At 40.2% G+C, this 13,258-nt stretch overlaps 1 protein-coding gene across 1 annotated transcript; it reads right to left on the reverse strand.

The window, feature by feature from the left end:
* Positions 1–316: 316 nt before the first annotated feature.
* Positions 317–1,402, reverse strand: LOC118840613 (probable E3 ubiquitin-protein ligase TRIML1). Its single transcript, XM_036747984.1, has one exon. It carries the CDS (start codon positions 1,400–1,402, stop codon positions 317–319), a length of 1,086 nt encoding a protein of 361 aa, XP_036603879.1.
* Between the last annotated feature and the right edge of the window lie 11,856 nt (positions 1,403–13,258).

A 13,258-nucleotide genomic window follows, 5' to 3' on the forward strand; every position in this document is an offset into this window, starting at 1 on the left:
GTCACTCCTGGAGCAGATAATGAGAGATCCAGGAGTACTTTCTTCAGTGGGAAGGCAAGGAGAGAAGCAAGGTCGAACAGGCCTTCGAAAGACTTTGTTTGGGAGACTGCACATGAGAGACCTGTCTATGGCATTGTAAAATGCTATATGTCCCCTTTCATAATCCAGGAAAACGCCAACTTTGTGTATAAGTGGGCTTACTTGATAGCCATCTTGTGGATTCCAGAGAAAGAAATAATTTCCATATCTGCAGCCTGCTAGGGTCCTTACATCGTCAGGTAATGTGGAGCTCTTCTCCTTTCTGCTGACTGTGTCTTCAGACTCCTATTTCCCACTCTGTCTTATCTCTCATCTCCACTTCCCAGTAGTGTTTGCCTGAGGTGAAGGTCTGGGCCCCCAATACAGTAGGAGAATAGACAAATCTTTCTTTGTTGTCAGGCAGGTCCTGAGGGACACTTCCATACTTGACACTCTTCAAATCTTCAGACAGGATGAGATGAGGATTGGCTGTTTCAGGATCCAGAGTTATATCCTTGTGGAAGCACATGAGAACTTCTCTCAAGCCAGTGATGGGAAAGGTGGTCCAGTCAAAGGAAGCAACCTCTGGTTCTTGAAGAAGCAGGTTCTCATTTCTTTCCAAGGTGCCTTTTGTATCCTGGATCATTTCTGAGGGTGCCTTGTTCAAATTCTCCTCTACTTCTATTATCGTTTGTCGCAGATTTTGGATTTGTCGCGACAGATTGGCCTTGTTCTCCTCAAATTTCACCAGGTTGTCTCTACATTGATGGTACAGTTTTTGCATTTGTAGAATTTCTTCATCCCATAAGAATTGGTGCATTTTCTTATATTCAGACTCAATTAACCGTCGAAAAGTGAGTGCGTCCTCCTTACATCTTGCCTCTCTCACTATCACACTGTCCAATGCCAATTTAAAACTCTCCTCTTTTCCCTGTAAGATATCTCGAGTCTCCCAGAGCTTCTCCTTGCACTCAGCAATAGCCTCTTCCAAGGGAAGGACTTGGTGATCCTGGTGCTCTGGGGCCAATGAGCAGGAATCACAGAGGGTTCTGTGGTCTTCCTCACAGAAGAACTTCTCTTTCTCTCCATGTTGATCACAGGTGGTCAGGCCCATGATGGTCTGTAGTAGATGATGTCTGATCATTTTGGCAGTGATGGACAGAGTCTGCAGGCTCTTGTTGGTCACCATATCACGGCTGTATTTGATGACTCCTCTGCACTCTGGGCAGGTAAATGTCTCCTGGGCTTCCTCACTGCACTGGATAAGACACCTTGTGCAAAAGGTATGGCCACACTTGACAGTCACTGGGTCTGTGAAGTAGCCCAGGCAGATGGAGCAAGTGAGACAGTTCTGGAGCTTTTCAACTAAATCTTTGACATCCATGTCTCTAGGCTTTTGATCCCTCCCTTCTCAGGAGAGATAATGCTGGCCCTTTCCCTTGAGCTCTGGCAGCAAAAGATAACTAGGACTGGATTGTTGGGAGTCTTTTTATATATCTTCCTTTGGCTAGTCCCTTCCTTTACTCCCCCCACAAAAGGTGAGAACTCCTGGGCTGAATAGTTTTTTTCCTTCTCTGCTCCAGAGCTGAGTTCTCAACTTTGTCCTTTTTGCATAGTAATGGGCTACAATTCACAATGGTGTTCACGCCTAAGCTCTTCAGGCCAGAGTGGTCTGGCCCCTCAGTTTCAAACAGAACTGACATCTGATTCCCTCCTTCTCAGTCATTCCTCTCAGGATTGATAATAAATACTAGTTCTTTCCCTTGAATTCTGGCAGCAAATACACAAAACTAAGTGACAATTTAAATAATTCCTGGGAAGTATCGTTCTTATTTGTTTGTGTGGTGATTTTTTAAAATCACCACCCATTACTTTATTGACTTGATTGACATGGGTTGTAATGAGTGGAAATGTATTTCAGGTGTTGTTTAGAGTTGCTTGAAATGGAAAGTGTCTCCTAGTCATTATCATCATTTGGCAGCCATCTACTGGGGCATATAATGAGAGATCCAGGTACTTTCTCTACTTCAAAGGTAAGGAGAGAAGCAAAGATGAAGAGGCCTTTGACACACTTTGTTTGGGAGACTGCAGAGAAGAGATCTGTCTATGGCATTGTAAAATTCTATATGTCACCTTTCTCAGGGCCATCTCCGATTGTCCTGGTCTATATTTTGCCACTGGACCTGATAGGGTGCTTGTGCTTGGACCCCAATTTCAAGATCACATTTATCCCTAGCTTCAAAACATTATCCCTGACAGTTTTCTCCCCAGCCCAAGGACACTATACCTAGTAATAATTCATGAGTGGGCCCCAGTAAAACAAACTGTCTTTCCCCATCACAAAAACAAGCTGATCTCTGAAGAAATTCTCTTGTAAAAACAGGACTGTCTTGTAACCACAGAATTATCATGTATTGATTCCCAAAGTTATCATGTTCAATCCAGAGGTCAAGCTATACACATCAACTCTCAGCTATCCTGCTATAGACATAAACAGACTAAAAATATGCCCCTGAGAAACCCCTTCCCCCGGTTTCCAGTATGAATGATGCCAGTGACCAAGGATGTAAGTTATCACCTAATTAGCATATCTGCCAGATAATCCACTACTTTTCCTATATAAGTTTTAGCATCATTCCTGTGAAGTTACAGGTTCCTTAAGGAATGAAAGTTCCCTAAGGAGCTCTGCCGACCATATTGGCATTACAATAAACCTTTGCCACCTGGAACATTTCTTTCTTTAAGAGTATTTTTTTCCAGTTACATGTGAAGACAATTTTTGGCATTCATTTTTACAAGATTTTGAGTACTGAATTTTTCTCCCTTCCTCCCTCCCTTCCTCTCTTCCTAAAATGATTGGCAATATGATATAGGTTATATATGTGCAATCTTGTAAAACATATTTCCATATTAGTTACAGCTGTCAAAGAAGAAACAGATTATAAGGAAAAAAACATGAAAAAATTAAAGTAAGTGAAAAAAGTATGCTTCAATCTGCATTCAGAATCCAACAGTCAAATTTATAAGAATACAGACTTTATCTGGATGTGGATAGCATTTTCCATCATGAGTCCTTCTACTTTTCTTGGATCATTATGTTACTGAGAAAAGCTAAGTCATTTGTAGTTGATCATCACACAATGTTGCTGATACTATGTACAATTTTCTCCCAGTTCTGCTTCAAATCTGTTCATACAAATCTTTCCAAGTTTTTCTGAAATCTGCCTACTCACCACTTCTTATTGCACAGTAGTATTCCATTACATTCATATACCACAACTTGTTCAGCCATTCCCCAATTGATGGGCATCCTCTCAATTTCCAATATTTGGCTACCATGGAGAAAGGGCTGCTATAAATATTTTTGCACATGTAGTTCCTTTTCTCTTTTTTATGATCTCTTTGGGATTCAGACTTAGTAGTGGTATGCTGGATCAAAGAGTATGCACAGTTTGCTTGCCTTTTGGGCACAGATCCAAATTGTTCTCTGGAATGGGTGGATCAGTTCACACCTCTATCAACAGTACATTAGTATCTCATTTTTCCCATATTCTTTCCAACTTTTATCATTTTCCTTTTTTGTCATATTAGCCCATCTGATAGGTGTGAGGTGGTACTTTAAAGTTGTTTTAATTTTCATTTCTCTAATCAAAAGTGACTTAGAGTACTTCTTCATATGATCATGTTGATTTATTCATCTGAAAACTGCCTGTTCTTATCCTTTGATTATTTATCAATTGGGGAATGGCTTGTATTCTTATAAATTTGACTCAGTTCTCTATATATTTGATAAATGAGGCCTTTATCAGAGACACTTGCTGTAAAGATTGTTTCCCAGCTTTCTGCTTTCCTTCTGTGTTGCTAGGCAAAATGGGCTCCTTAGTACTTAGTTCAACAAGTGCCCTTGAAGAGTTTGGCTTTTGTTTGCTTTGAGTAATTCAGTGTATTTCATTGAGCCTTACTAGGTGCTAAGCCCCAGGCCCAAACCCCTATTAGGTGTAAAACCTTAGTGGGTGTGGATTGGCAACTAAGGTGAGGCCCAAGGTGGGGTTAACTCCAGGGAGGGCCTAGTTTACATGTCTGGGAGAGCAGAGGCTCTTAGACCACGTGGGTTTAAGTTGCCTCTTTGTGACAATTCTGGGTCATGTGGGTGAGTCGCATGTGTGACTCACCCCTGACGCTGAAAAAGATATAAAAACCAGGGGCTGGCTGTCTCTTTCTTGGAGCTCATTTCCGCAGTAGTGGTGGCGCGTGTGACTCTGGGCCAGCCCTTGTTCTGAGCTCCTGGGCTGAACCTAGATGTTGGTAACTATGAATCTGTATTTGGTCTGTCTGTTGATGTTTGTAATTTGTTTGTAATTTGCTCTGAAGTTCAGGATGCTGGCTTTTTTCCCTGAACTAAGTGAATGATATTTGTATGCTGAATTAAAGTAAACTTGTCAACCCCTTCACCCTGCTTTCCTTAGTTAAGCAGATCAAAAGAACCTGTGTGGTTGGTAGCTTTCTGGGTGCTGGCTGTGGGGGGGATCTTATACCACCACAGAAGCTGCTAGCTGGATTATGGAAACACCTTCTAATCTTGGTTGCATTGGTTTTGCTTGCGCAAAAGCTTTTTAATTTAATATAATCTAAATTATCTATTATACATGCAAGATATAGTTTCCTTCCTTCTCTCTTTTAAATAGGTCTATTTTTGCTTTTGTTTTGTCTGAGATCAGTATTTCCACCTCTGCTTTTCTGGAGATTCTGCTCCAGCCCCTTACCTCTTACTCTGTGTTTTTTGTAAACAACATATCGTAGGATTCTGGGTTTCGATCCACTCTGTTATTGGCTTCCATTTTATGGGAAAGTTCATCCCTTTACCATTCACAGTAATGATTACTGTCTATTTCCCTCCATCCTATTTTTCCTACTGTTTGTCCTCTCTCTCCTTTCACCCTTTCCCTGCTCACCAGTGTTTTGCTTTTGTTTACTCCCTCCCCTGATCTGTCCTTCCTTCTGTCAGTCCCCTCCCCCCCACCCTTTTACTTCTGACTTTACCTCTAACTTCTCTGTTGGGCAAGAAAGATTTCTTTATTCACCTTATTGTGTATATATTCCCTCTTTGAGTCAATTCTGATGAGAGTATGGTTCAAGTGTTGACCATTGCCTACCCTCCCATCTTCCTCTCCTCTGTAATAGGCCTTTCACACCTCTTCATGTGAAATAAAATGCCTCATCCTACCTCTCCCTTCCTTCTGCACCCAGTGTACTTCTCTTTCTCATCCCTTAATTAATTTTTATGCCATTCCCTCAAATTCACCTTATACTCATACCCTCTGTCTATGTATATTCCTTCTAGCTATATTATTAGTGCTACGGTTTTTTAAGAATTACAAGTATTGAGGTGGAGCCAAGATGGCAACATGAAAACAAGATTTACAAGTATTATCTTCTCGTGTAGGGATGTAAACAGTTCAGCTCTGGATCTTCCCTGTCACCAAAATAACTTTCTATGGTCAGATTCTTTTTTTGTTGTTGTTTTTTGCTCATCTTTTTTGGCCTTTTTCCTTAATTTAAGTTTGAGCTCTGCTCCCAGGGTGGAAGGGGCACTGTCTCAGGCTTCTTGTCTTCCAACAAAAGGAGATGGAGGGGTGTTCTGGGGGGTAGAAGATCCAGGAGAGGGAAGTGTCATAAAAACCTAGAGAGAAGAATATATCAAGGAGAAGGGAATGGTACAGAGTATCAAAAGCTACAGGTAAGTCAGGAAGGATGAGGACTAAGAAAAGATCATTAGACTGGGCAATAAAAGAGCACTGTTAACTTTAGAAAGAACAGTTTCTGATGAGGTTGGAAGCTGGGCTATGGAAAGTAAGAGAATAAGAAAAAAGGATATGGAGGCACTGATTGTCTACAACCATTTCAAGGAATTTAGTTATAAAAAGAAGAAGAAATACAGGACCACAGCTAATAGAGATGAAGGAATAAGTCATAGTTGGGTTTTTTTTTTAAGAATAAGGGAGAGATAGGTGTATTTGCAGGCATTAGGAAGGTAACCAGTACACAGGAAGAGACTGAAGATAAGCAAGAGGGTGGGGATGATAGAGGGGGGAAATCTACTAGAGGAGACAGGATGGAATGAAATCACTTGTGCATATAGAGGATATTATCTTGGCTAGGAGAAGGGCCACCTTTTCATGTGATACAGGGATGAAAGTCAAGATAGTGGCAGAAGGCATCAAAGTGAAGTGAGACAGGGAGCTCTTAGGGAACGGCCTCAATTTTTTTTTCAGTAAAATATGAGGCAAAGTTCTCAACTGAAAGACTGGAAAGGTGCTACTCTCTGGGAGACTTGAGGAGGGATAAAAAGTTTTGGAAATGCCATTGGATTAGGTGGGATTGTCAATTGGTTAGGAAGCTTTAAAAGGATTACCTTGTTACTGTGAGAACCCAATTGAAATCATGTAGTATAAATTTGTAGTGGACCCAGTCAATGAACCCAGGTTTCATTATTTTCTCTAATTTCATTCAGCAGCATATAAATAGAAAGAAATATAGTGGATGGAGAAAGTATTATAGAGTTGAGGTTTGGCAGGTAGAAATCTTTAATAGGATCAATAGACAAGGGACTTGAGATCAGGACAGTGTAGAGTTGAACTCAAGATGGGGAAGGGAAGAGGGTGTTGCCAGTATAAGTATGATGAGCTGGGTAAAGAGCTGAGAGTTGATTGAATGGAATTAGTAATGAAAACAAAGAGCAGGGTTCAGGGTTGTAAGGCAGAAGAAGAGATGGAATGACAACAGATTGCGATCAGATAAAAGAATTTCAGAGTTCATGATCATGCAAATACAACACTTGTGGGTGATAGCAAAATTGGGGGTATTACTATCTTTGTGTGTAGATGTAGTGGGGTTGGTTGGTTGATTGTTGTCCTTCATTTCTGAGGAGGACCAAAATGACACCACTATGTTGGGGTCAAGTTACAGTGTGTCCACCTGTGGCCGATCATGCCAATACAAGCTCAGAAAGATCTATCACAGGTCCAGCACGAATAATCCATGTGAACATTTAGGATGGATTCTCTAACTTTGCACATCTCATGTTTCTTTTGAACCACTTCAATTCTGCTTTTCTCATGAAGCATAGCACCTTCTCTGGTGAGGGCATGCCATTCTGGGTAGTCCTGTGCCAGTGTCTCCCATGCCACGCAATCAATTCCAAAGTTCTTAAGAGGGACCTAGAGAATGTCCTTGTATCACTTTTTCTCACCACCATCTGAGCACTTGCCCTGTGTGAGTTCTCCATAAAATAGTCTTTTAGGCAAGAGTACATTTGGCATTCGAACAATGTGGCCAACCCATTGGAGATGCGTTCTCTGCAGTAGTTTGAATGCTTGGCAGTTTAGTTCCAGAAAGTAGCCCAGTGTCTGTACCTTATCCTGTCAGGTGATCTTCAGAATCTTCCTAAGACAATTCAAATGGAAGTGATTCAGTTTTCTGGCATGGCACTGGTATACTGTCCAGGTTTCACAGGCATACAACAATGAGGTCAGTAGACTTTCAGTTTGGTAGTCAGTCTAATACCTCTTCTCTCCCACACTTTCCTTCAGAACTTCCCAAACACTGAGCTAGCTCTGGCAATACATGTGTCAACCTCATTATCTATATGTATATCCCTGGAAAGTACACTGCCAAGTTATTCACAGTATTCAAAACTTCACCATTTGCTGAAACTTATGGTTCCATGTATGGATGGCGTGGTGCTGGCTGATGGAGCACCTGTGTTTTCCTGGTGTTAATTATTAGAACAAAATTAGCACAAGCAGCAACCAGTCTATACTTTGTTGCATCTCAGCTTCAGAGACTGCACTGAGTGCACAAGCATCTGCAAACAAAAAATCATGCACCAACACTCCCCCCAACAACCCTAGGAGCAATGCTAGTAGCAGAATAGAGGTTCATATACAACATCTGTAGATCTGACCAAAGCCTTTGATACTGTCCATCATCAAGGCTAATGGAAAATTATGTCAAAATTTGGTTGTCCATGCTTACCCAGGTTCTGAATAATGGACAATGCTCTCATGCTTTCCCAGTCACCAATGTGGTGAAATAAAGCTATGTGCTTGTTCCTATGCTTTTTAACATGATGTTTTTAGCCATGTGGTCAAATGTCTTCAATGAGGATGAACACAGCATCAAGGTCAGCTACTGCTCTGATGATAAATTCTTCAACTTGAAAAGGATGGAGGATTTGGGAGAGTGACTGAGAGTATCAATATGTACGTTAAAACCTCCTAGTAAGAGGGCAAGAGTTAAGGAGAAGAGGAAAGCCTTGAACTTATTGAGGAATGAAGGAACGTCCTAGAGGTTGGTAGGCAACACCTACCAGAATTTTGATTAGGTGATAAATATGGCTTGAATGGACCTCAAAGGAGGAGAGTTTACTGAGTGATGGGAGGCTGAAAGTGGCAAGGAGGAGCAAGGTATATTCCAATCCCCAATTCTAATCATGATGAGTGACTCAAAGGGTATGATTGAAAGTGCAACCAATGTTGTAAAGTCTGGTCAGGGAAATTGTGACATCAGGAAAGAGCCAGGTCCCACTGAGCACAAGAAGATGGAAGGAGCAAGAAAGGGAAAGGTTTAAGGTGTGGGACAGAACCTTAGGGGACCTTCACTATTAGAGGATGTGACCTGGGTGAATATCCAGCAAATTTGTTAGAGAAGGAGCACTCAGATAGGAGAACCAGGAGAGAGTAGTGTCACAAAAACCCAGAGAAAAGAGAATGTCGAGCAGAAGAGGAGGATCCACAGTGATGGATGATGGATCTATCCATCTAGAATGGATGGATGATGAATAATGTCAAAGGTCAAGAATGAGGATTGAGAAAAGGTCATTAGATTTGGCAATTAAAAGATTTTGAGTAATTTTGGAGAAAGCAGTTTCATTTGAATGATGAAGTCAAAAGCTAGATTGCACAGAGTTAAAAAGAAAGTGAACAAGAAATGAGAAGCATCAATTGTAGATGATAGATTTAGGACTTCTTTAATTTCTGTTTGCTGTTTACTTGAATAAATGGGCTTATTCACTCTTCAGTATTTGTGATGGTCTTCCTTGCAACTGGTGTTTGGTTGAAAGGACTGCAACCTAAGGAATATTTGTTGTTTTTGTTTTTCAGTTGTTCAGTCTTGTTTGTCTCTTCATGACCCCATGGCGCTTTTATCTTCTACCATCCCCCAGAGCTGTCCAAGCTCATGTTCATTGCTTCCATGACATCATCTATCCATCTCATCTTCTGCCATCCCCTTTTCCTTTTGCCTTCAATCTTTCCCAACATCAGTATTTTTTCCAATGAGTCTCATCTTCTTGTTATATGGCCAAAGTACTTAAGCTTTAGCTTCAGTTTTTAACCTTCCAGTAAATAGTCTGAATTTCTTTAAGTATTAACTAATTTGATCTCCTTGCTGTCTAAGGGACTTTTAAAAGAAGTTTTTTTTATTAATGTATTTGTTTTCAGTTTTCAACATTCACTTCCACAAGTTTTAAATTTTCTCCCCCTTCTTTCCCCCTCCCTCCCCAAGATGGCATGCAATCTGATACGGGCTCTACACATACATTCCTACTAAACATATTTTCACATTTGTCATGTTGCATAGAAGAATTATAATGAATGGGAGAAATCATGAGAAAGAAAACAAAACAAAAGAGAAAATAGTTTGCATCACTCTGCATTCAGACTCCATGTTTTTTTCTGTGGATGTGGATGGCATATTCTATCATGAGTCCTTTAGAATTGTTTTAGGTCCTTGCATTGCTGAGAAGGACTAAGTCTATCAAAATCAGTCCTGGCACACTGTGGCTGTTACTGTGTATAATGTTCTCCTGGTTCTGCTCACCTCACTCAGCATCAGTTCATATAGGTCTTCCCAAGGTTTTCTGAAGTCTGCCTGTTCATCATTTCTTACCGCACAATAGTATTCCATTACATTCATAAACCACAACTTGTTCAGCCATTCCCCAATTGATAAGTATCCCCTCAATTTCCAGTTCTTGGCCACCACAAAAAGAGCTGCTATAAATATCTTTGTACATGTGGGTCCTTTCCCCATTTTTATAATCTCTTTGGGATACAGCCCTAGAAGTTGTATTTCTGGGTCAAAGGGTATGCCCATTTTTATAGCACTCTAAGGGACTTTTTTTGAAGGTTTTTTTTTTTCAGCACCCCGATTCGAAAGCATAGATTCTGCGGCACTCAGTTTTCCTTATAGTCCAACTCTCACAGCTATACGTTGCTCCTGGAAAGACCCCAGCTTTGCAGATATGGACTTTTGTCAGCAAGGTGAGTCTCTGCTTTTTAGTATGCTGTCCATATTTGCCAGAGTTTTCCTTCCAAGGAGCAAGCATCTTTTAATTTCATGGCTGCAGTTGTCATCTGCAGTGATCTTTGAGACCAAGAATATAAAATCTGAGACTGCTTCCATTTCTCTCCCTCTATTTGCCAGGAAGTGATGGAACCAGTTGCCAATATCTTAGTTGTTTTTATTAATGTTAAGCTTCAAATCAGCTTTTATACCTCCTCTTTCACCCTCATCAAGGGTTCCTTAATTCCTTTTCACTTTCTGCCATCATAGTGGTATCATCAGCATATCTGAGACTGTTGATATCTTTCCTAGCAACCTTAATTCTGACTTTTGATTTGTCCAGCCTGGTATCTCTCATGATGTACTCTGCATATAAGTTAAATAAATAAGGTGACAATATAGAGCCTTGTCATGCTCCTTTTCCAAACTTAAACCAATCAGTTGTTCCATGTTTGGTTCCAACTGTTGCTTCTTGGACCACTTGCAGGTTCCTCAGGAGACAAGTAGATGATCTGGTACTCCCATCTCTTTGAGGACTTGCCACATTTTGCTGTGATCCACACAGTCAAAAGAGTTTAGTGTAGTTAATGAAGCAGAAGTAGAGGTTTGTCTGGAATTCCCTTGCTTTTTCCATAATCCAGTGAATGTTGGGAATTTGGTCTGTAGTCCCTCTGCCTCTTTGAAAATCAGTCTGTTCTCCTAGTAATTCTTGGTTCATGTATTGCTGAAGCCCAGCTTGCAGAATCTTAAGCATGACCTTGCTGGTATGTGAAACAAGTGCATTGTTCAGTAATCTGAACATTCTTTGGCATTGCCCTTCCTTAGCATTGGGAAGAAAAGTGATCTCTTCCAATCCAGTGGCCACTGGTGAGTTTTCCAAATTTGCTGGCATATTAAGTACAGCACTTTAACAACATCATTGTTTAAGAATTCTAGCACCTCTATAAGTCTTATTGTTAGCAATGCTTTCTAAGCCCCACAAGACTTCGTTCTCCAGGATGTCTGGCTCTAGATCAGTACCTACACCATCACGGTTATTGACGATGCTAAGATCTTTTTTGTATAGTTCTTCTGTATATTCTTACCACTTCTTCTTAATCTCTTCTACTTTTGTTAAATCCCTGCCATTTTTGTCTTTAATCATGCCCATTTTTGCACGAAACATTTCCTTGATATCTCTAATTTTCTTGAATACATCTCTTGCCTTTCCCATTCTGTTGTTTTCTTCTATTTCTTTGCATTGCTCATTTAAGAAAACTTTCTTATCTCTAGTTGCTAGTCTCTGGAATTCTACTTTCAGTTGCATATTATCTTTCCCTTTCTCCCTTACCTTTAGCTTTCCTTCTTTCCTCAACTATTTGTAAAGCCTCATCAGAAAGCCATTTGCTTTCTTGATCTTTTTCTTTGGAATGTTTTTTGTTGCTTCCTTCTGTACAATATTGTGAACCTCATCTTCCCCTCAAAAATGACCAGAGAAGCAACCTTTGTTTTGAATTCCTCCAGACATACCTCTGGATTCAAAAATATTTGAGGGGACAGATATATCTAAATCTAGCCTGATATCCCTTTTGGAGATAATCAAGACAAAGAGCAAGTACCAGCCATGGCCCTTCTGTTCCTCCCAAGGAGAAAAATAACAATTTCCTTCAGAAAGAGTTTAAGCCATATTACAGAGATATCTATTCGTGCCATCTATAGGCTACACATTTATACATTTGGACAGACGCATCTTACATGGTAGCCCACAGTTAGTTGATGTGACCTGGATGAATATCTAACAAAGGAGGTTTTGTTGGAGGCACAGTCAGACAGGAAGGAGGAGAACCAGTGCCTCAGTTCCCTAATATGTAAATATGTAAAATGGGAATAGTAATAACACCTACCTCCCAGGGTTGTTTTAAGCGTTTTCACTTCAGAAATTCCATGTTTATAAAGTGCTTTGCAAACCTTAAAGCTATTATTATTATTTTCATCATCATTACACATTTTCTCCATCACTTTCTATTCAATCAAGAAAACAGTAAATCAAGGCTGTATTTGTAGCATTTGCTGATTTCTGAAGTATAAATGCTCACACAGAAAATGTAACAATTAGCTCTCCAGAGCTGATTTTAACTGGCTCTAGTGCACCCTTGGACATGATACCACCTGATGAGGGGACAGAAGATCAGAAACAGTAAAAGTCTACTGAGTCATCAGTTCTTCTTGCTCAACGTCCAATAAAAGGTTTGTTACATAATTCCCCAAACACCCAAAAATGGAATCACTTATGGCCAGCTAGGAACAGTAGGGAAGCTCCCCACCTTCTCTGTGCAACCGCCAATTAGAGCAGCATGGTAGATTTCTGAGAGTTTATCTTATCTCCTACTACTACAACGTTAAAGCCATTAACATTCTTAATGAACTTTGTTTTTACTTTTTAATTGAGTCTTTTAGGTTTTCTAGATAGACAATTGGGTTATCTGAAAATAGCTAGATTTACACTATTCTACCTAGAGTTCTAACTTCCTCACTCTATTTTTAGCTTTCTAGCTAGCTTTCCATATCATAAGGAGTTTGGGACACTATCGAAATGAGGCAGTCAGTCAACAAGCATTTATTAAGTATCCAGTATGTGACAGGCTCTGGGCTAAATGGTGAGAAAGGAAGACAGAAAGCAAGTGTGCCCATTTGCAAGAATATTTCCTCTCCTTCTATGGTTATAGGGATGACTACAATTGGTACCAAGTGACTGCAGTTTTGTAGAAGGGTATGTAAAAGGATCTGGAAGGAGCCAGAGTATTAATGTACATCGTAGTGGGCTTTTTAACCTTTGCCTTAACATCTTTAATTTTTAAAGATCAATGAAAAGGGATGCTTACTGAAGTGGTTTGCCATTTCCTTCTCCAGCTCATTT

Source organism: Trichosurus vulpecula, chromosome 1 (assembly GCF_011100635.1).
Source record: "Trichosurus vulpecula isolate mTriVul1 chromosome 1, mTriVul1.pri, whole genome shotgun sequence".
In the NCBI taxonomy this organism is placed as follows: Eukaryota; Metazoa; Chordata; class Mammalia; order Diprotodontia; family Phalangeridae; genus Trichosurus; species Trichosurus vulpecula.